The 22,317-nt window shown below is 50.0% G+C and overlaps 6 protein-coding genes across 10 annotated transcripts; 4 read left to right on the forward strand and 2 right to left on the reverse strand.

Moving 5' to 3' along the window:
* Positions 1–198: 198 nt before the first annotated feature.
* Positions 199–4,479, forward strand: LOC117143741 (ankyrin repeat and sterile alpha motif domain-containing protein 1B). Of its 2 annotated transcripts, none has more exons than XM_033308551.1 (9): positions 199–345; positions 698–831; positions 893–1,659; positions 2,010–2,133; positions 2,403–2,719; positions 2,827–3,635; positions 3,697–3,933; positions 3,989–4,120; positions 4,176–4,479. In XM_033308551.1, the coding sequence occupies exons 2-9, from the start codon at positions 728–730 to the stop codon at positions 4,275–4,277; spliced, it is 2,592 nt and encodes an 863-aa protein (XP_033164442.1). In that variant the 5' UTR covers positions 199–345; positions 698–727; the 3' UTR covers positions 4,278–4,479. The 2 variants fall into 2 exon arrangements, with proteins under 2 accessions (XP_033164442.1, XP_033164443.1); XM_033308552.1 differs by having other exon boundaries at positions 2,445–2,719.
* A 114-nt stretch (positions 4,480–4,593) lies between these two features.
* On the forward strand, positions 4,594–7,295 carry LOC117143743. Its single transcript, XM_033308554.1, has 4 exons — positions 4,594–4,707; positions 4,772–6,355; positions 6,408–6,488; positions 6,555–7,295. Exons 1-4 carry the CDS (start codon positions 4,692–4,694, stop codon positions 7,148–7,150), a joined length of 2,277 nt encoding a protein of 758 aa, XP_033164445.1. The 5' UTR covers positions 4,594–4,691; the 3' UTR covers positions 7,151–7,295.
* Positions 7,296–7,400: 105 nt separating this feature from the next.
* LOC117143747 (inactive non-canonical poly(A) RNA polymerase protein Trf4-2) lies at positions 7,401–9,202 on the forward strand. Of its 2 annotated transcripts, none has more exons than XM_033308558.1 (2): positions 7,401–8,885; positions 8,937–9,202. In XM_033308558.1, exon 1 carries the CDS (start codon positions 7,669–7,671, stop codon positions 8,878–8,880), a length of 1,212 nt encoding a protein of 403 aa, XP_033164449.1. In that variant the 5' UTR covers positions 7,401–7,668; the 3' UTR covers positions 8,881–8,885; positions 8,937–9,202. The 2 variants fall into 2 exon arrangements, with proteins under 2 accessions (XP_033164449.1, XP_033164451.1); XM_033308560.1 differs by having other exon boundaries at positions 8,942–9,202.
* A 122-nt stretch (positions 9,203–9,324) lies between these two features.
* LOC117143745 (probable cytosolic oligopeptidase A) lies at positions 9,325–12,022 on the forward strand. The gene is made up of 2 exons (XM_033308555.1): positions 9,325–9,560; positions 9,618–12,022. Exons 1-2 carry the CDS (start codon positions 9,457–9,459, stop codon positions 11,704–11,706), a joined length of 2,193 nt encoding a protein of 730 aa, XP_033164446.1. The 5' UTR covers positions 9,325–9,456; the 3' UTR covers positions 11,707–12,022.
* A 168-nt stretch (positions 12,023–12,190) lies between these two features.
* LOC117143742 (oxysterol-binding protein 1) lies at positions 12,191–15,548 on the reverse strand. Its single transcript, XM_033308553.1, has 2 exons — positions 13,564–15,548; positions 12,191–13,456 (listed from the first exon to the last, which is right to left on the reverse strand). The coding sequence occupies exons 1-2, from the start codon at positions 15,166–15,168 to the stop codon at positions 12,707–12,709; spliced, it is 2,355 nt and encodes a 784-aa protein (XP_033164444.1). The 5' UTR covers positions 15,169–15,548; the 3' UTR covers positions 12,191–12,706.
* Positions 15,549–16,326: 778 nt separating this feature from the next.
* Positions 16,327–22,195, reverse strand: LOC117142272 (protein phosphatase Slingshot). 3 transcript variants are annotated; one of them, XM_033306150.1, is made up of 8 exons: positions 21,659–22,195; positions 20,519–20,764; positions 20,062–20,453; positions 19,705–19,770; positions 19,447–19,641; positions 19,111–19,380; positions 17,137–19,042; positions 16,978–17,068 (listed from the first exon to the last, which is right to left on the reverse strand). In XM_033306150.1, the coding sequence occupies exons 1-8, from the start codon at positions 21,713–21,715 to the stop codon at positions 17,066–17,068; spliced, it is 3,135 nt and encodes a 1,044-aa protein (XP_033162041.1). In that variant the 5' UTR covers positions 21,716–22,195; the 3' UTR covers positions 16,978–17,065. The 3 variants fall into 3 exon arrangements, with proteins under 3 accessions (XP_033162039.1, XP_033162040.1, XP_033162041.1); XM_033306148.1 differs by having other exon boundaries at positions 16,327–19,042; positions 21,659–22,194; XM_033306149.1 differs by lacking the exon at positions 21,659–22,195 and adding an exon at positions 20,833–21,061 and having other exon boundaries at positions 16,327–19,042.
* Positions 22,196–22,317: the final 122 nt, after the last annotated feature.

Here is a 22,317-nt window from a genome sequence, read left to right on the forward strand (position 1 = left end):
GTTTACTAGCTAAAAACTATTCGCATCACTTTGTAAACAATAAAAGGCGTATGTTAATAGAATGCATACGTATAGAAATGTAACCTTTAAAGGCATTCAGCATTAGCATTCAGTTCACTAATCACACTTTCAGTTTATATTGATCATCACTGGATTGTGCGTGAGTGCCGTGTGATTCGTCTCCGCCTCACGCCACCATCCCTAGCCAATTAGTAACGAACAATTGCTCGATCGGCTCCACGTAAATAAAGTTTAGATCACAGCTTTGTTGATTGCTTATCGCTGTGGCAAATATAGTGAATCGTTTATGGCTGTACACTTTCGAAACGGACGTGGACATAGCCGGTAAATTAAAAATTCAAGATAAAACCCAGCTGGTGACAAAGAAATTCCAATTGGAGCAGCCCAATGCTGTGGAATGACCTTGGAAGAGGCGGAGCCACCAATCAGCCCTCCATATTATAAACAAAAATATTACTGTGGAATGTTCACAGCTATTTTGTATAAATACATATTAGGCTATGAGTGTGTGCGTGCTAGGGCCAAACAGCTGATTCCGCCTAGCTGCCACCTGATTTGTGGGGGGTGGGAGTGGGGCTGGGGCTGTGGTATTCTGTATGCTCGCGATGATCTCATTGTGTTGGAATCGGAGCAAAAGCTAAATCAACTTGACATGTGTTCTTCTGCTCCTGTGTAGCTACCTAGTGTTGGAGGATACGGAGGAGCAATGGGCAAGGATCAGCATTTGCTGGAGGCTTCGCGAGGCGGCGACATCAGGACGGTGGACAAACTGCTGGAGCACTCGAGCAAACGACATGGCCCGCTGTCCAGGTGAGTCATAAGCAGCACCTGTTGTTATACCAGTTAGTTTACTACAGGTTTTCCTTTAAAGCTTTCGGCGAAGTCCCAGCATCAACTGCCAGGACATGAATGGCTACACTTCGCTGCATCACGCCTGTCTAAATGGGCATAGCAACATTGTACGGCTACTACTCTCCCACAACGCGCTGTTGGATGTGCCTGATATACGTGGCTCGACGCCCCTATTTCTGGCCGCCTGGGCTGGGCACCAGGACATCGTCAAGATGCTGCTGATGCACTCGCCTGCGGGAGCCAATCCGAATGCCCAAACTATTGAGAACGAGACGCCGCTGCACTCTGGCGCCCAACATGGCCACAATGCCGTGGTGGCCATTCTGCTGTCGTATGGCGCCGATCCCGCCATACGCAACAATAGTTTTCAAACGGCTCTGGATTTGGCAGCGCAATTCGGACGCCTTCAGGTGGTTCAGACCTTGCTCCGCGTTTATCCCGACCTCATATTGCCGTATAAGCGTTTGGAGGAGGACGATGAAGAACTGCTGGGCTGCTCGCCCATAAAGCACATCTTCACGCACACCTGCCTGCATCTGGCCAGCCGGAATGGGCACAAGAAGGTGGTTGAAACACTGCTGGCGGCCGGCGTCGATGTCAACATACTCACCAACGCTGGAAGTGCCCTTCACGAGGCAGCACTTTGTGGCAAAAAGTCCGTTGTGGTCACCCTGCTTAAGGCCGGAATCTACGTACACGCCACCGATGGAAACGGACGCACAGCCCTGGACATACTCTCCGATTATCCGCCACATGTGACCTACGACATTGTGGGCGCCATAAACGGTGCGTATGAGTAATTTCTCAGGTAGAAGAAACACAATAAGGGGGCTAGCCTATGTGTAGTGGCTACAATTGCTTATCTTTACTGATATCTAAAGTTAATACAGCTCTTCAGACAGCTTTGTAATTCAAAACATATATTTACTCTATTTGTAATAAATGTTACACCCTATTTATTGAAGGTAGGCAAATAAGATCGAAATTATTTTATTGCTAATATAAAACTATAAATATATTCCTGAACTTATGTCAGTAAGCGCAGACAGTAAATAATTGATAACGATTTCAACTGACTTTATTATTTGAATCTTTAATGGTGCCTCCAAACCACTAACGCCCACGATCTTTTGCAGAATTCACCCAAGCGGCGAGGGAACATCAGAAGCCACTTGTCGTAGAGAACGGCACACAATCGCTGCCAAAGCGGCTGTACGAGAAGAACTCGCAGCGAAAGAAGGTGCCGCCCAGGCAGAGGAAGTAAGCCCAGCTACTCCATGCACAGCGACACTGAAACACACACCCACATCACTGCTGACCCTAATTAACTTAGCCCGCAGCTCATGTCATTCGGAAAACGCACTCATCCCCGCTCGCACTCGCACCCACTCTCATGTCCACGCCCACTAACCCTAGCACTCATCAGAATCAGAATCAGCTTCAGAATCGGTTGTGCGTCTCTTCAATTAACTGGTCTGGTCTCGTTTGGTTTCTTTTCCATAACCACCTACTCACCCCTCACCATGTAGAAAGCAAGATCATCAAGCCAACGGACTTTCGCACTCTTTAAGCTCACTGGACATTTTCGCCAAGCCGCCGGAGAATTACCTGCAAATGAAGCCCATCATGCACCAGAAGTCCTGCGACAACATGAGCGACTTTCGGACGAATGGCGGCAATCTGTGGTCCAGCTATAAGCCGGTGTACAAACAACCCATGCTGCCCAGCTTTAGAACGGACAGCGACATCTCCAATGGATCCGTACCCTCCAGATCGTACGAGTACATAAATCTACTGAGGAACGGCTCCCACAGCGATGATAACTCCGCCAGCACCAGTAGCAACTGTACGTAATGTACTTTTAACTATTTCACTCGAAAGTCATCAATCCCACTAGAGTTTAATATCCAATGAGTCAGGCAAAAAAACATCTGGTTTTGTGTCCATTTACAGCTGCGGTGCGTCAACAAGCGGCGGCTACGTACGTGGAGATGAAGCTGGCAACGCCGCCAGTTCCTAAACCACGCACTCGAATAAACGGCGAATACAACGACTATGCGAATCTGGTGCCAATAGAAGAAGGCAGCTGTGTGGCAGCTGTGGATAATAACAATAATAGCAATAGTAATGGCACAAAATTGCGATTGGTTCGCCATTCACCCACGCCGGATTATCCACCACCCACGGTCACCGAGGCGGAACGCACGATCTTCAACTTCATGCAGCCGGCTACTTTGCGTAAAAATAGTTTGCTGGAACCGGCGGAATCCCCTCGAACCACCAACTCAGTGAGCTCTGACCAGGTGGAGGAATACGTTGCCGACATACCCTTTGCTGGACTATTCAAAGGATCCACTTTGAACTTGTCCTCGGATGTGGTGGATGGCATTGGTGCTGTGCCGGGAGATAGGGAGTTTCTGCAATCACCCAGCATGGTGAGGTCAGCCCACGTCCAAAACCACAGACGCAGCCTGTCCAAGCAGCGATACTCAGCGCTGGGCGAAGACTTCAGCGCGTCGCGAGTGTGGGCTGAAATCGATACCATTTTTGAGAACATTGGCAACGAAGTGTCCACAGTAGAGCGGGAAGTCGAGGAGCTTATAGAAGATCCTTCAATCCTGTCCTTAGAGGATTCCCGGCAGTCCCTACACATACGAGATCCCGCGGAATTGCTATTGGGCAGGAAACCGAGCGCCGCCTCCTCCAATTGGTGCCACTCGCCATACACACTGATCTATGGCGAAATTCGCTACTCTCTGTTTGTGAGTACGATTTGTCATAAGTATTTAAATGAAATACTCAAAAGCTATAAATGTTTTGCAGTATCTTGGCTCAACGGTCATTCGAAAACTTCAAGGAACCCTTTCAACGCGCAAATCCATCCAGAAGCTGAAGATCGATGAGAACTTGAAGTCGGCGGCGAGTGTAAGTGATTTCAGCTTGCTGGAAAACTGCACTACCTCCACAAAGTATCTGAAGGCGGCCAACCATCAGACGCGTCTCAATGTGGACATTGCTGTATCCTGCGTCGGCGTCAAGTTCATAGATCACGAGAAAAAGGTGAGCATATTGCAATTTCTTGATATATATTTTATATTTCTCAACTTGCTTTTAGACTGCCATCTGTTGCCATGACATTGAGAACATAAATTGTGTGTGCCAGGACTCGGAGGACTTGCGCTACTTTGCGTACATAACCAAAGAACAGGACCTGCACTACTGTCACGTCTTTATGGTGGATAGCTTAGTTCGTACTTATGGATTGGTGAATCTCAACATACTAACAAGTTATTAATTCCCAGGAGCTGGCCAAGGAAATCATCATGACGCTGGGACAGGCCTTCGAGGTGGCCTACCAGCTAGCACTGAGCAGACAGGGTACGTCCCTCAACGAAGAGTGCTAATTCGAAGCCATGAAAGTGCCACAATTGCCACCGAGCGCGGCTTTTATTATTTATTTCATTGCATTTCACACGTAAAGTTCTGTTTTTTACTCATTTGCTAGTCGTTGATGCCATCTCGATGCTGGCTTTGCTTCACATAAGTCAGCTCACATGTTAAGTATTTTGAGAGTTTTTAAATAAATTTACAAAATTGCTCTTTAAATTTTTTTTTTTATTTAATTTGGCCGAAAAAACCAAACTTTTGAATTTAGCGGTAAAGCGGGATATTCTAGCGAATTTTTCATTAATCGATACCAGTTAGTTGAAAATAGAGAGCAGTCTGGCCACACTACAAGATCAGCTTCAAAAAAAACGTACAGATTGAATATCATTGGCATTTTATTTTGGAACGTAAACTAAAGGATCCAGCTAGAAATGGAACTTGATATTGGTAAATAGTTAGTGAACGGCATATGCTTGCTTGTACCTACATTGTTCTCACCTCATTACTGAAGATAATCGCCCAAACGATGTCGGCGTCTTGGCGCCGAACGATCAGGGAGATGAGGACGCCAATCGGAGGATGGAAAATACAGACGCTCCAAAGACTCCAGTGGCCAGGAAAACGCGACGAGCGGTACTCAAGCGGATGAACGCCACTTCGGAAAAGGATTCGCCCACGCATCCCGATCCTCCGAAGACACCGGGCACCCCAGGCCATATTCGCCAAAGCACCGAAACTCCGAGACGCAGTTGCCGGAAAAGTGTACGTCCAGCGATCGATTACGATGACATTATAGTGCGATCCGCCAAGAAGGCTATTGCCGAAGCAATTCAAGCCGATCTCGAGGACGAGAAGCCTGCCGTCCAGAAGTGGACCACCGCAGAGGTGGGAAAAAATTCGCGCAAACGGGGTCGCAAGTCCAAGCGCATGGTCGCCAAGAAGCAGAAAATAGAGCACATAGTTGCAGAGGATGATGAGGAGCAGGACACGGAGTTGGAGGTCCCACAGAAAAAGGTGGATCCTTCTCAGGGTGCTGAAGAAACTACAGAGGTTCAAGAAGATATAGTAGAGGAAGTGGCACTATCCACGAAGAAGTCTTCTAAAAAGTCTAAAACTACAGATCCAGAACACGCAGATAATATTATGGACATTGTAGAGAAAATAGAGCAACCCATATCGATAAAGAAGTCTTCTAGGACGTTTAAAAAACCAGACACCAAGGAGCAAAAGGTAGCTGAAGCAGATGTTGATGAACTAGGCATATGCCCACTGGATATGGAGAGCCAGGAAGAAGATGAGAAGGATATTCAAGGTGGAGAAACCAAAACAAACGCAGAAGTAGTTGAAGATGAAGCCCAAACGAGTGCAGTCGATAAGTATGGTCAGAAACATGAAGAGAAAGATGAGCAAGCAGATGAGGCAACAAAACCAGCTGCGCTTGATAAAGACAAAGAAATAGCAGCTAAAGATAAACTAAAAGTAGCTAATGCCGTAGATGAGCAAGCAGAGGAAGAAATGCCCTCATTACTGATGGAAAGTGAAGGCCTGGATGAACCAAATCAGTCGCCTCTCAATACCACATACGATGCAGAAGACAAGAAAGATTTGGATGGAAGTGTTATTTTGGTTGTTAGTCCGGACAAGCAGAACGAGGCTATCTCCTCCGACCCCGATGCAAGTGTTATACTGGTCGGCATTACCGATATGCAGCCTGTTGTTTGCGCTCCGAAGCCGGAAATTCCGGAGGAGAAGCCGGTCATTAAAGTTGTGCTCACTACATCCGATGATCAGGACCAAACCCTTTTGGATCTAGCCGCTGTAGCTTCGCCAAATGTATCACAGTCGAAGAAATCGAAGGGCTATCGATTCCCTACGCCCTTTAAGGCAAGGCCGATGTTTAACTTTACAGGAACAGAGGAGGCAGTTCACCATGATCACGAGGTTAAAGAAGATCAACCGCAAAACACACGCAAACGTTCCAAGTCAGCCAGCATTTGGAACGACACCATGCCACGAACTGTATCCTTTCAGAGTCCTATTGAGATTGCCAATGTCGAGGACATTGATAAGCGCTGGACAGGACTTAAAAAGAGCAGTAAGTTCTGTTTAATGGTTATCCTTAGCCCCTTCTAAACGTACAATTCCAGATGTCAATAACCGCCGTAGGCGCTCAAAGTCATTGGACGAAAACCGCTGCAAGATGAGCAGGATCCCCAAGCCCAATAGAGGTATATATAGAAAACTAAATCTGTTCTGTTCTGTTCGTGTTAATTTACGTTTTTTTTCGTTCTCAGGTGTTATACCGCTTAACAAAACCATCACACCCAGCAAGGTGAATAAGCGCACCAAGATGCCCAATTTTGCTGCCATGCATGAGAGACAGTTTGCCAAGATGGAGAGTCTGGTGGACCACGTCGAACGCAAGGCGGAACGCGCCAAGGTGCTAACCAATTCTGTACAGAAGCAAGTGCCAGGATCGACGGCGAAGAAACTGCAGAGCACTACGTCTGTGGAGGATCGTGCTCGTCCAAGGGCAATGAAGAAGATCGACATGACCGCCGATCGGACCTTGGTAATGGATCATCCGTCCCATAAGCAGAACTCATCACGTTTGCCTTTGAAGGCCACCGCTCCCGCTTCCAATGTAGCTCCAAAGCCAGTTTTTAATTTGTCCACCTCCACGGTGAAGACATTCAACGCCACGTTTTCCAGCAGACCGGCCGATTCGCACGACAACAAGCTGGCTGAGCGACGCCAGCGGCGCATTGAAATGTTTAAGGGTAGGACCACCAAGGACCAGAAGGAGAAAGGAGAGTTTATCCGCGGAGTGCGCCTCAATCGACGTTTTGAACTCCAAATGCAGCACCGTCGACACCTGGAGGAGGATTAGTTTCTTAAGTTGAATCCTTAATTTTACTATTTACTACTACTATGCTTACTCATATAAATTTGCTTTAACGTGTCAGATTTGTCGGCGATTCGTCATAAAACATTTGAATTTTTGCTGGTTCCAATAAAGTTGTTTATCATTTTTATATTTTGCACTTTTCCGCAGTCTTTAAGTGAGAGCGTTGCCCAACACTGGCGGCATAGAATCCGTCAACGGAGCAGGCTTTGTTTTTTGTTTCCAATACATTCCTACTTTTTCGTAGCCATAAATTCATAGGACTTAGACCTATTACACATCACTCGCTAGTTCTTGTGTTAATTTTTTTAAATTTGAGTTATCTTTTATTAAAATTGATAAAACTTTGAATACTACGTTTTTATACACCAAAAGGAATCAGTTGGCATTCCAGTTCGGATAACGGCACTATTCGCGTTTTACAGATTCCTTCGTTTCTCGTTCCATATTCTTCTTTCTATCTCCGTCTCCTTTTTCACGCAAACCAAAACGCGGGACGCAAAATGTGTGACGAAGCGAATCCAGCGAAGCCGTGGCAGCTTCCTGCTGAGGTGTACGGCAATGGGATTCCGGCGCTGTGTCTGCTGCACCAGGAGATCGAGCAGTTCTACAACTACATCCGGTCCACGCCAACGGAGTTTTGCTTGCGGGCAGGTGCAGTGCGTCGCATCGAGGACGTGGTGCTTTCCATTTGGCCAAGCGCATTCGTCGATCTCTTTGGCTCATTTCGGACCGGTCTAAATCTGCCAGACTCGGACATTGATCTGGTGGTGTACTATAGATTCTGGAACCCCAGACTGCTGCATGAGCTTCAAAACGAACTAGTCAGCCAAGGGGTAACTGATCCGGACTCAGTGACCGTCCTCGACAAGGCCTCCGTGCCAGTGGTGAAGTTCACGGACCGCATTTCCCGCGTCAGGTTTGATGTGACCTTCAACTCCGTAGCATCCGGCGTACAGGCCGCCGAGCTGATCAAGGACTTTATCCGCCAGTTTCCTGAACTGCCCAAGCTGGTCATGGTGCTCAAGCAGTTCCTCAGCCTTCACGGATTCAACGAGGTCTACAACTCCGGCGGAGTCTCGTCCTACGCACTCACACTAATGGTGATTAGCTTTCTGCAGCAGCATGCGCGCTCCAACAAGCGTTTAAGTGACCACAGTAAGCTGGCCCTGCTGCTAATTCAGTTTCTAGACTACTACGGCCGCAAGTTTGACTTCTTCAAGTATGGAATATCGGTGCTCGGCGAAGGCGGTTGCGTCGAGAAGGCGCGGCTTCGCTCCACGCTCGGCGAGAACAACTGGCAGTCGGTGCTTTGCATAGAGGATCCAGTGACGCCGACCAACGATATAGGAAGGAGCTCCTATGGGCTGCTCGGCGTAATGCAAGGATTCGGGGCAGCCTTCGTGAAGCTCTCGAAGCTGGTGGACTCCGATTCGTCCAAGATCGTCGGCCCCATATTGGCCAACATTGTAGAGGTGCCGCAGTCCATAATCAACTACCGGGCTTGGGTGCACTACAACTTCCAGCATCTTTTGGCACCGGGATTGCCTCGTACCGATTCCCTTGGACAACCGTCGCTCGCGGGCTCAACATCCCCCTCCGCCTCCGAGGATGAGCGCTCGGGCGGGCAGGCTACTGTTGGATTCGGCCGATGTGATGATCCTCCCCAGAACATAGACATAGATGCCGACCTTGCAAACCTTAATTTGAATTAAGAATGGTACGCTTATACACCGGTGATTTTTAAAAACTAATTATATCTTTTTATTAGCATAGTTTTATGCTCGGCATATGAAAACAAAAAAAATTTATAGACTACTTTTGCATTTTCTACTTATTGTCTAACAATTGTTTTTCGATACATAACGACAACTGCTTATGTAATTAGCTAAATAACAACTCACAAAATGCCGAATAGTACAATAGACGTATTCTAATTACTAATATATGGACAATAAGACACTTATTAATTAATCATGTAATTTATATCTGTGCTTCATAATTATACGTGCAAACAGGATTGTAATATAATATAAATTATAAACTGTTTACAATTACTTAAATGAAATTTGAGAAGTCACAGTTTAGAATAGATTGGATTCAGTGACTGAGTATAGTGTGATGTTCGCATCACTGCCGGCTCCACCGCTGATGGTGGCAACCCTGGCCGCTGTCACTTGCTTTTTGGTCCAGGCGTGTTGTGTAAACGCTGGCCCCCATTTCAGAATTCCAAATTCCGGCGCAAACTGTCCGGCATTGTACATATTTGGATCAACGACTTCACCTAGGACATGCTGAATCTCCTGCGAAGGCGCCCAGCGTCAGTGCCCCTGATCCGGGCCGCGTTTAGCGCTCCGCTGCACACAACGGAAAACCGGCCGGGTTACATAGTGCTGTAAGTACGAAAATTAGCCGGATTCAACATGTGGAGTCACTAAAGCTATCCCCGCAGGGTACCGGAGATCGGCGAGGAGGGACCGCTAGGCGAGGGCGTGCTCAAGCCGGACGGACTTCCCGCCTTCAGTGACATCACCATCGAGATGTGCTTGGGCGCCATTGGTCAGCAGGCATCGGCGGTGGAGAACTCGGTTAAGGCGCTGGAGAGCGACCTGCACAGTGGCAAGCAGCTAAATGCCGCCAGCATCTTTCGGGAGCTGGACACCGTGACAGGTCCACTGGAGACGACGTGGGGTGTGGCCAAGGCTCTGTACCTGGGCAATTCTACCCTGATACCCACCAAATCCTACATGAACATCCACGAACGAGCGCGTAACGCTCGGGCAGCGAAGTTCTGCAATCAGACGGTGTATAAGGCACTCAAGGATGCTTCATCCGTCTCGGGTCCAGATGAGCAGAGGATGCGACAGAAGTTCCTGCTCGAGGGCAAGCTGAACGGGCTCACGCTGGACAAAGATAAGCAGGATGGTCTGAAGGAGCTGCTTACCCATTTGGGTCGAGAGAGAGCCAACTTCAAGAACAAGGTCAACATGGCAGTGCACTCGTTTGGACAGATTATTACGGACTTCAATCTTGTAAGGGATTTCCCGCCTTCGCTTCTTGAGGCAACAGCTCGCGATCCCGGACAGCCTATGACGGGTCCTTGGAAGATAACCCTGCAGCCTCAAGTGGTCGATGGTTTTTTAAAGCACTGTCCAGAGCGACTGCAGCGCTGGAACGTATGGAGGGCCAGTGTGCTGAAGGCATCCTCGCAGCAGGAAAAATCCCTGGAGAACAGCACACACCTCGAAAAAATACGCGGATTGCGCAAGCGACAGGCGAATCTGTTGGGCTATGAAAGCTTTGCAGACATGTCCATGCAGACCAAAATGGTGGGTAGTGTGGACAACCTTAAGCAGATCTTTGCCAAGCTTCTCAAGTTCGCCGGCCCTGCTCAAAGTGTGGAGCTGGAGAAACTACAGAGCTTCGCTCAGGACAGTGGCTGTGAATACAAGCTGGAAGCCTACGATGTTGCCTACTGGCGGCGCAAGCAACTGGCGGCGGAGCACGGTCTCCAAGAGCAGAAGCTCCGCGAGTTTTTCCCACTGCCCCGCGTTCTGTCCGGAATGTTTGCGCTGAGCGAAAAGCTCTTCGGCATTCAAATAGTTGAGCAGCCCAATGCGGAGGTGTGGCATCCGGCAGTCAAGTTCTACGATGTGTTCGATGCTGATTCCAGCAATAGCTCCACGCCGGTGGGTGGCTTCTATGTGGACTGCTACTCCAAGGAGCACAAGTTCGGCAGAAACAATGGTTGGATGGTGGGCATACGGAACAGCAATAAATCTGCCGGTCTGACGCCTCTCTGTGCGCTGATATTCAACTTCTCGGAGCCACCAAGTCCGGATGCCAAGCCGCCGCTCCTTGGATACGATGATCTGCAGATGCTGTTCAAGACCTTTGGAAGCGGACTCCAGCACCTGCTCACCCAGGCGGGCTACAGCGATTTGGCGGGACTCTCGAACATCGAGTGGGATGCCTCGCAGGTGTCCGGTCATGTGATGAGCAACTTCCTCGACGATCCCACAGTGATTCGAAGCCTATCCGGACACTTTAGCAGCGGTGAGCCATTGGAGGCTGAACTCTCCCAAAAGATGAGACTGCTGAAGACTCAGTTGGCTGGCTATAATCTGTGCCAGGACCTCTACCTGGCGGATCTCGACGTGGAGCTGCACCGCTCGAACGCCTTCTGGCTGGAGGTGGTTCGCAAGCTGTGGCCGGTTTATCAATGCATGCCGCTGGACAAGAAGGACGCTCATCCGTGCTCCCTGACCGACATTTTTGCCGGAGATTGGGCGGCCGCCCAGTTCAGTCACTTGTATTCCCGCCTGATAGCCGCCGACATTTCGAGCAGCTTTGCTGAGCAGAGAAGCGAAGACAACTACGCAGTCGTTGGCCGGCGCTACAAGCAGACCTTCCTCAGCTCCGGAGGATCTGTGCCCACGGCGGAAGTGTTCCGTCGCTTCCAGGGTCGCGACCCGTCGGGCGAGGCACTCCTGAAGTCGCTGGACATATTCGAACCCTCCCAGACCACAGATAACAACTGAGGGTCGTGCTCTGTTCCGCTAAAACGTTATCTATTGTGTGTAGTCAACTAATGCTGATCGATGGCAGCAATTGGAGGCCGGACCTATTCGAGTGGGGAAAAGTAAGCATTGGAGTATTTGAAAATATTTTAAAATAGGTTTGAAATGTATTTTGTTAAATATTTGTTTATTGGTCAAGATCCACTTGTACTTATTTAAAAGAAAGTACAGCCGTAATTCAATGACCCCCAGCCAGGAAATTTAAAACCAAAAACGATTGATAAAGGCTTTATCAATTTTGGAAGTGTAACTATTAAAACAAGAATTCTGTACTTTACGCCTCCACGATTTATTAGTCGGCAGTTGGATCTACACCCTAATTGGCAGCCGGATTATGTGATAGCGATCGCGTGAGTCAGGCGGGATCTTATCGCAGGTGTGCAGGTGGTGTCGCCAGGCGACATCGTTAGTTACCCCAGTTGAAGACACACACACACGTTGTTGCTTTATTTAAATAATACTTTAATAATAAATTGCATAAATTTATAACATTTAACATATTCTCTCGCTTCTTGCTCGGTTCGGTTCGATATATTTATATACACAACAAAGGCGAAGTATGCATTCAGTGGAAAGGAAAAGACATCTAGGGGTTTGGATAGAAACCGAGGATTAAGAGCTATCATCTGTCTTGGCCTTATTTTGGAAAGCCACTAGAAATGGGTAACCGGTAGTCAGGAAGAAATAATCAAAGTACATTTCGACGCAGGGGTATGGATTGAACTTGGTTAGTTTACAGGAATTAATTTATATATATATATATATATATATGCACTAGATCAAAGTGTGGTACTACAATATGCGTATGTGCTGCTCCGAAATCAGTCGGAGCGTGTCCCGCTGTGTTGTGTTAGTTGTGTGTGGAGGCTGGATATCTGAAAACTTTAGAATATTCGCTAAGGCTGCTATGTGTGGTAGTGGCTGCAGTTGCTCCCTTGGCCGCTCCGCTGGCTACTGCTGTCTAGTATATGTCCGGACAGCCCTCGAAGTTCTGAGCCGCCTTGGCCTCCCAGTACGTGTTCTTGAAAACGTGCACATATTCCTCGCTTCCCTCCTCCTTTTCGCGCTTGAACCACATGGGCTCATAGGCTGGATATGGCCTACCCTCTGCGGCGGCCTCCTCCGCCTCGTTTTCCCGCCGGCGGCGTTCTGTGCGCTGCTTCTCCTCCAGGCGCAATTTCTCCTTATTCGACTCGTCCCAGTCGCCCTGCTCCATCAGCCTTTGGTCGGGACGAAGGCGTGAGTCCGTCGGCGCCACGCCCTCCTCCTCTTCGTTGAGCTGGCAGGCTAGTGTGGTAAAGTTATAAAACTTGTCCGAATCCGGAGGAGCAGGACGACGGCGCCAGGCCAGCTTAAACTCGCCCGTGGTGTAGGTTGGACTGCTGACCGACCCCGATGTCTTGAGCACCGGGGCAATCTCGATCTTCATGTCCCACGTACCGCGCACCACCCACTTGACCTCGTTGTCTTTGTTTATTACCACGCCTTTGACGCTTCGCTGCACATCGCGACTAAAGTACGAGTAGGGGATAAAGTTCAGGATGCATTTGTGCCCCTCTGCCGCCTGCGATCCCCGGATTTCCATTTCGCCATGCTGGTCCACCCACAGTTTGCCCACAATGATGTTGTTCACCGTTGTGGTCACCTTGCGCCAGGAATAGCGCCTGCCGCTGTTCGGGAATTGCACATAGACGCCGCCCAAGGGATTGATCTGTGGCGAAATTAATGCATTATTAGGTTATCACATTGTAATAGAAGTAACCCCCATCCCCGGGAGTCACTTGTCTCGTTCATAAAGTCCTATACACCGATACTCACTTGAACGTACTTGCCGCGGAACTTGCTGGTCATGGAGAACTCCTGCCAGCACGTCCAGTTCTTACTTTCGCAGTGCAGCGCCGCCACCGGTGGATGGTGGGACACCTGCTCGGCCAGGCACCGCCAACCGTAGTCATCCATCCGGTCACACTCGTAGGTCTCGCCCAGCAGCGGATTAAAGGGCTTTCCTGTGCGGTTAGTGGTCGTGGCGTAGGCGGACACGGTAAAGGCGGCTATGTAGGCCAGCTGCTCGCACTCGTCCTGGCAGGTGGCCGCGTAGTCGAGTATCTCCGTGTACTCGTAGTCCTCCACCAGGCGCTGCAGCATGGACAGCGGCTCGTTAAAGTTGATGGGCATGGGAATTTTGGACAGATCCTTGCCAATGCAATTCTTCATGATGCCCCACAGGCTGATGGGGTGGTTCGGTTTATCTGGCACACGGTCGCGTCGCTTCTTGATCAGATCCGGATTCCAGTTGCGTCCGTAGATGGAGTCGGCGCTCTCCTTGGCCGGCAACGCCTTGTCCACGTCGTCATCGTCATCGCCCTGACCGCCCGATGCTACCCGCGGCGCACTCACCAGGCACACCTGCTGCACCGTTTGCACGGTGCGCTTCTGCTCGTCACTCTCCGAGGAACTGCCCTCCAAATGGCCCTCCACCTGGTCTTCGCTACTACTGCGGCGCTTGTTCATCTTTAAGATAAAGGTACCCCGCTCGCAATCCGGAGACTCAGGGGAGCGACCGCTTCCTGAATAGCCGTGCTCCTCGGCATCGAAAAACTCCATCTCCTCGTCTGAGGTCACCAAGGAGCCGGCGGTGCCGGCGCCCGAGCTGGATGACACCGGCTTGTTTTGGCGCACCAGTACGGCGGCCTGCTCCATCTGCGATTGCTGCTTTGCCATCTGCTCGATGATCTCCTCCAGCCGCTGGCGTTGCTCGCGCTCGTGGTGTAGCATCTTGGACCACTTATGGCCTTGGGCCTCTGCCGTGTGCAGGTAGTCGTTGCCGGCGTTGATCATCGCATTGGACGTTATCCGGAAGAGGGTGGCCCTCTCGTTGACAATCTTCGTGCGGCTGCCCAGCGACTCCTCCTCGTTCGTCTCCAGATCGTTGAGAGCGCGCTGCAAAGCAGCTCCATGCTTGGTGATCAGGTCGTAGCAGGTGCGCATGCTCTCCAGCCGATCGGTGAGATCCCGAACCACCGAGCTGATCTCCTGGCTGGGCACCACATGCGCCGTTTCCGTCTCCTCCTCCTCCTCGCATTCGATGGCCCGGATTGCCTTAGCCTTTGCCAGCTCCAGGGCGGTGACCCACGATTGGCGCTCCACCTCGGTGCCGGCCTTGATGTGGAACGTTTGGGTGCCGCCGTTCGAGATTACGAACGTGCACGAATCGACCGTGTGGATGAGGGCTCCGTGAAGCGATATGGTGCCCCGGCACGTGTGGTTAATCTCCGACTGGTTGCGGTAGTAGCTCAGCACGCCCTTGGATAGCACGAACCACCGCCGCTGGTAGCCCTTGATGTAATTGGTCCACTTTAACAGCCAGCCCTTCATCTCCGGTAGGCCCTTCTCGGCCAGCGCATTGCCAGCGGCGTCCGTCATGATGGCAACCGGTTCCGGTATCCGTATGCGATCCTCCGGCCGGATGAAGCACTTGCTTCAAGACTGCGAATAGCGCCACGTACGATGACTGGCGATTGGTCGGATTGGTTCCGTTCCGCAACTCCGACTTGAAATTCGAATGCTATTGGTTATTGGACGGCGACTGCTGATTGCTGGCCAGTGGCTAGCATCGCACAGTGTGCACTTGGCCTCCGGATCACCAGCGAGATTCCGATTACGTTACGGTCGCGAGTCCGCCGCGAGTTCACTGCGAATTTCGTGTCGTTTTGCTTCTAATTTTCCTGCAGAAAATAAAGAAACTGTAGTGGAAGTTCAGTGCGCGTCTGTGTGCGTGTGTGTTTCGTGTGTGTGTGCTGGCGCATCTGCAGGTGTGTGCGTGCCAGTGTTACCAGGTGGATGGTTGCCTCTCCTCGTACTCATATCGATGGGCGATAGGCAACGGACCATATGCATCTCCTGCTATCGATAATGTGCAATCTGAAAATATCTTTTTTAAACACTGCACCGTTAGAAAGCCAAAACAATATTCAGAAATATGATTATTATTTTTAAATCGATAAGGATTCTGTTATAAAAAAAAAAAACTTTTAGAACCCATATATGTTTTCTTCCATACGCACCTTACTATATCTACATTTAATTTTAAAATCCCCAAGCTATATTAAGTTACAATTAAATTAAATCGTAATCGTTAATTTGTTTGTAATTAAACAATATGTGAAAATATTTTATATCTGAGGTCACTATTAAATTATGTGTGTACCCAAAGGTGACTCATGGCCAACAGTAAAACAGATTGCGCTCGAAATTGGATTACACATTTTTATTTATAAATATGTGGTCTGATAAATGGCAAAAAATACAAGTGTTCAAGGTGGGAACTTTTGGGCCGCGGCCTCGGCAGTCGGTGCTCCATGTGCCGGATCACTTCTTGTACTCCGCCCAAGAGTAGCGGAAGGAGCGGATCATGTGGATTAGGCTGCAAATACAAATCTGGTAAAAACGGAGGGCAGTGTTTGTTGGGCAACACAGAGAGTTGTAGTGTGGATGGCACATGGACGTCACAGGGACACTCACAAGACAAGACGATGACGTATATACAATAAATCGTTTATTCGTAGGCAGTTCTTGCATAATATAAAATAAATATGTATACAGTTACAAGTAATTTAAAAGTACAAATACAGTTTCATTTCCATAGGTTGTTTTGTTTGCCCTCTCTTGTCATCTTAATAGTTCCATTCACACATTGCAGACACAAGATCTTTAGAAGCTTTCATGGACGCCTTACACAACAAGACAACAAACACAAGGCATGATGGAGGGGATGGATGGGGTGGTGGTGTTCGATTGTTGGACAAAAAACACAAAATGGTCGAAAGCGGGCAAGTATATAAATAAGTAAAGCAGGCGATAGGATGAGGACGATCCTTAGTGGCTACAGGGTATGGATTGCAAGTTGCAAGTGGTATGTGAATGTTGCAGGTTGCAGTTAGCATGTTGTTAAGCAGAGCATGGCCTTTACATGGTGTTGTAGGCGGCGGTGTTGAAGCCTGTTTTCGGAGCACTTAGCCTGCTCAGCGGATGCGTCTTCCCGTGCTGCGCCAACCGCCGGATCTGCACCTGCTGCTGCTCCGGTTGCAGTTGTTGTTGCTGCTGCTGCTGGTGCTGAACGTTGCTGCTGTGACTGACGCGGACCGGCGCGGGTGGCGGTCGACTGTCGCTATAGTCATGCGTGGATCTGTTGGACAGCGAGCGGTCGTAGTAGGAGAGCGGGCGTTGCTTGAAGCTAGTAGTGGTAGTGGTGCTGCAGTTGCTGGTGGTTCCGGCGGGTGGCAGTGGGGCACAGGCGACTGTGGGCGTGGAGGCCGCCTGGCTACTGCAGGAAGTAGTGGTTTGATATTTATGCACTAGACCTTTTACATTACGATCACAATTTTCGCTTACGCTGGAATCGGACGAGTTGGAGGCGGAGGAGTTGGAGTTGGAGGCGGCGGACACGTGGTTGGCATGCTGCGCCACCGGCGACGATGGCAGTGATTGGTGGCTGGTCGTCTTCTTGCCGGGATTCGCTGAGCTGGCTCCGGCCACCGCCGATACCGACGTTGCGATTGTTGAACTACTGCTTGATCCCGCTGCCGTGCCACCGCCTCCTCCTCCTGTGCCCACCACTCCCGCTTTGGCTTCGAAATTTTGCTTGAGTATTTGCACATTGCCCGATATGCGCTGATCGTCGGCCAGCGTTTGTCCCTGGGCGCGCAGCACTACCGTCGCTTCTTGGTCGCCTGGCGTGGTGTTCTTGTTCTCGATGTCGCTGGTGTGCATCAGCTCCTCACTATTGCAGCGTAGCGGCTGGCGCTGCCGCGGACTGTGCGCCGAGGAGGCGCTCCTATAGAGGCTTGGGCACCGCCTCTGCCCAGCATCCACAGCCTCGAGTAGCAGCTCCTGGCTTTCTTCCTGGCAGCGCTTTTTTAGCGAGGTGCTCTCTTCCAGCTTCTGCTTGGTGCGCTTTACCGTGCCCTCGCCAACTCCAACTATCGGTTCCACAGCAACGGCGACTCCTTCGATTACATTACAATTGGAACTGCGCTTAAGGTCTTGGATAACGCCCTCGAAGATGGCCGTAGTGTTGCGATTGGAGTCATAGTAGGAGCCGGAACTGGTCCTCTGTGGCAGACAGCATCGGTTGTCTCCTGATCCCCAACTTGCGTGCCGCGAAGGCAGCTCCCGCTGACGTGTGCCTCGGGGACGCAGAATGGCGTTTGACTGCTGCTTCTGTTGCTGTGGCGTGGGGTCCAGCACGATGCCGCCACTTGGACCGAAGGACTCTGTCCAGGAGTGCGTCTTTCGACGCTGACGCTTTTCCCCTTCATCCTTGGCAAAAACACTGTCCACCTGCGAGGAGAATACATCCGAACAGCTAGAATCCCGCCGCGAGTCAATGTTTCCACTACTGCTGCCACTGCTACTTTTTCCCAGATGAGAGGTCTGTGTAATCAGTTTTGTCAGCGAGGTCCAGACAGGCTGCTGTGGCAGCTGGTCCGCCCTGTGCGCCTCGAGATCGTGAATCCGTGTGCGCACTGACAGAGGCGTGTGTTTCTGGATGTGCAGCACCTGGTTCTGGGTGACGCTGTAGTTCTCGCCGTTGCTGCCTGGGAAGCGCATGTTTTTTGGCTCCTCGGCTACGCTACGTTCCGGCGTAAGGTTCTCCATAGACTGGCTTTGCTGCTTGGTAACCACAGCCGTTTGGGTTTTGGGTGATGTGCTGCTCGAGCGCCTAACCATGCGACGCTGCGACTTCTGGGCGATGGATCGCCGGTGTATGCGTGAGCCATCCTCCTCTTCGCCATCGGGTGTTACGCCCGCTTCACCAGTCGACTTCGACTTGGCCTGGTTTAGAGCCTGAATGAGGGGCGTTGGTTCGCTACCAGGCAACAGACGTGCGTCCTTTGTGCTCTTCAAGTTCGTCTCGCTCTTGCTGCGCTGCAGCTTCTCCTTGTTCTTCATGGCGTCCAACATCCCACTGTACGTCTCCAGCTGATTGAGGAAGTTCTTGTTGGGCTTTATACAGCTGCGCCTCTTCTTTACGTGCTCAAGCGCCTGCTGGAACTCCCACTGGTAAGCCTTCATGGCATACGCGATGACAACCGAGGCGGATCGGCTGACGCCCATCTTGCAGTGCACCAGCACCTTGGATCCCTCGGCCTTCGCCCGCGTGATGTAGCGGAACGTATCGTCCCAGTACTTGAGCAGGTTCGTCTTTTCATCGTCGTACACGCGAACGTTGAAATACTCGAAGGTGCCCGGAAAGAAGTTATCGATCTCCCGCGTCACGTTCAGGATGTGGCGAACGCTGAAAATTAAAATAAGTTGTTGATTTTAGGCAATTTTCACAGGATATGACCTTTTTCTTAAACATACCCGTTTTTCTGCAGCTCCTCCAGGTTGCTAGCATTCCACTCTGATCCCAGATAGACGTGTTCGAAAATCTTGGTGGGGGCATCCATTTGGCCTAGAATAACGAGCATTTCGGCGTCGATAAACGACTTGTACTCGCCCAAATCCATGTCCAGGATCTCCTCGAGGCGTCCGCGTATATACTTGGAGGTGACCTCGTCCAGGTCCACTGACATCATGATGGCCTTCAGCTTCATCTTAATGACACTTTCGGTTTCCTCCTTTTCGGGGGGTCTGTCAATCGCATTCAAGGGAAAGAGGTATTAAAACCGTAAGTAATTAGTTGTACCGATCCCTTACTTGTTTCGTATGGCATCAGGCGAAGGTGGTCGGCGGCTCTCGATCGCGTCCATGGCATTCCACTCGTTCAGACAAGACTGGTCCGACTCGATGCGCCTCTCGTAGCTGGATAGCCAGTCGTGGGAGGGTCCACTGGCATAGAAGTTGTTCTCACGAGCCTTTTTCGACACTTTGTGCAGCGTCTGCAGCGCGGACCTGGAAAGAAACAAGGGTTTCATTCGTGACTGAAGAGGATCTAAATCCGAAGGAGGTACATACCACATGGCCTGCACTGAGACCGGCTTAAATATATGCGTCTTTTCGTACACTTTGACGCTGAATCCGCTGAAAGTAAGATAAGATAAACCATTGAAATTAAGGAAATGCACATCACACGTTAATCAGAACAAAATACACTCTGCTATGCTATTATTAAAATAGCTTAAGACAAATTGGAAACAAATGTGCGACATAAATGCCACCTCTCAACTAGGAAATTGGTCAAGGCGACACCGATTTGTGTATAGATTAGGGGCGGCTAATATTTAGTTTAGTTCTATAAATAATTCCCAAGGTTAATTGCGACAATTAGGCATTTATGAGTGCATGACTCATACAAATTGAATGCCGTCTTACCCATCGCCATCCAGATGGATTGTGGTGTCCGCCAGGATGGGCACCACCAGGCCAATGGTGGTCCGCTCGTTGCAGTCTATGCCCAGCAGGCAGGACTCCTCCATGCCCGAGGTATTCTTGTTGTCGCCGGCCGCCGTTGCGTTTTCCTTGTCCGCTGATTTATCACATTTGCTGCTGGCCTCTGTGGCGGTCTGTTCGACGGACAGCTGACGCTGCGTGGGGACCGCCGGGGAGGTGGACGACTTTGTTCCCGCGGATCCACCAACTTTTACCGAGTGGTGACGCATGATCCGGTGGCGCCGACGGTCGCTTGTGCCGCTCCGACAACAACTACGCGATGCAATCACCAGATAGCGCGTGCGGTTGGACCGCTGTGACTCCAACTTGACAGCCTTTTGATATGAATAGAAAGATATGTTTAAAAGATAGACAAAGCCCTTTTACATCGGATACGCACCATCTTTAGCGTGTCCTCGCGCTGCAGCAGGTAAAACATTGATTGCAGGTGGAGCTGGATGTCCGAGTTGTTGCTTTGCGTGCTGTTACTGGAGCGGGTGGAGTCGGTGCTCAGACGGCGCTCGCTTTGCGTCAAGGGCGGGATATCCTTAAGAGCCAGGACCAGGGCGGTTCCCTTGCCGGCAAAGAAGCACTCGCTGCGATCGTTTCCTTTGCTATTGCCCTCGTCGTCCTCGGCCTCGCCATCCTGATGTTATACAGAAAGGAAAGTTGTTTACTAGGTGTTTAAGAATACCTAATCCTGCTGCACCTCACCCTTGGGGTCAGGCTAAATATAAGGATGTCGTCTGGCCAAGAACAAACTTGCATGCTCAATTATTTTGCAAAGGGGTAAGATAAACTCTTGATTAGTCTACACTTCAAGGGCGGCAATGAAGCAAAGCTGTATGTGCAGTTCCAAAAAATCTGAATATTGAACTGAATACCGTCTGATTTTGAGAAAAGGGGCACGGGTTCGAAAGAGATTGCGTTTCAGTGAAGTATTTTTTTAATATTCTCTTATTTCCTAAAAATAATAAAATATTGTTAATTTACATGGGTTCAAAAATACCGTTTTGACATGTTAAGCATATCTGAATTAAAACGTTGTATAAAATTAAATTGATCAACGCGCGATATTAATTTTTCCCTCTGTGCAGGCGGACGTCAAGGTCTCGCGAACTATTTTTGGGCGGTGGGGCGGCGAAGAAAACAAAAACAAGCGGTAAGCGGAAAGCGACAAAAACGACAAATAAGGCAATGCAAAAGTCTGTTGAAAAATATAGACGTCGCGACGTCTGCGGATTTGCTTGGGTTACACCAAAAGCAGCGCAGCGCAGCACAGCCGATGACGATGATGACGCTGCCTCATACCGCCCACACGCGAACGTTGAACGTCGAAATCCCAAAAGCGTAAGCAACAAGCTGGCGGATGATAAACATTGGGCATGAAAAGCACATCCGAGCACACAAAGGATCATGGCCAAAATCGGAACACGCACTAAAGAGCCTGCCCGTAATTGGCTCTCCTGGCAGAGTGGGGGTGACCAAAACAAAGCACACACGCATACGCACACGCGAAAATCATCAAGTCTCCTCTCACCGAATTCGAGCAGGAGCCAGCCACACTGGGAGAGCGCTGCACCGTCACCAGCGCCATTTGTTGTTGCCGTGGTCGTAGACGTCGTCGTCGTCGCCGCAGCCGCTCCTCCACCTCCTGCTCCTCCTCCCCCGCCGACGCCTCTTGACCCTCGTGCTCCACCTGGCACAGATGATGGCGATGCTGCAGCGGTGTCCTTTGCAATCCTCTCCTGCTTCGGCTCCTTCTGCTCCACCTCCTTTTCCCTGTGTGTGAGTGTGCGCGAGAGTGTGTGGTGTGTGTGCAAGTGTTGTGGGCTAGGGCTACAAATGCATTTTTATGTCGCTGCCTGCTGGCCGTTGTTTTTGCAGTCGGCTCCGCGACCTCGTCCTGCGATCGTCTTGGTTTCCGCTTTCCGGACACTCTAGCCAGGCGGTTCTCTCTAAGAAACAGCGTGTCCTCACGATAGACGGACACACACAACGCTGCTAAATGGTAAATAGACTACACGAATTTTTCTTAAAAGAAAGACAGTGAGGACGCCATTTCTAATCGATAACACTAGTATCGTCAGGCAATCGTTCTGGCAGGGCTGGCTAACTATCGCTAGAAAAGGCAATGTTCGTGTGGTGCACCGAAAAAAGTACTTATCAATGAGAAAAGCAGTGATGTTTGTAAAATTC

The sequence above is a fragment of the Drosophila mauritiana genome, chromosome 3R (assembly GCF_004382145.1).
Source record: "Drosophila mauritiana strain mau12 chromosome 3R, ASM438214v1, whole genome shotgun sequence".
Taxonomy (NCBI): Eukaryota; Metazoa; Arthropoda; class Insecta; order Diptera; family Drosophilidae; genus Drosophila; species Drosophila mauritiana.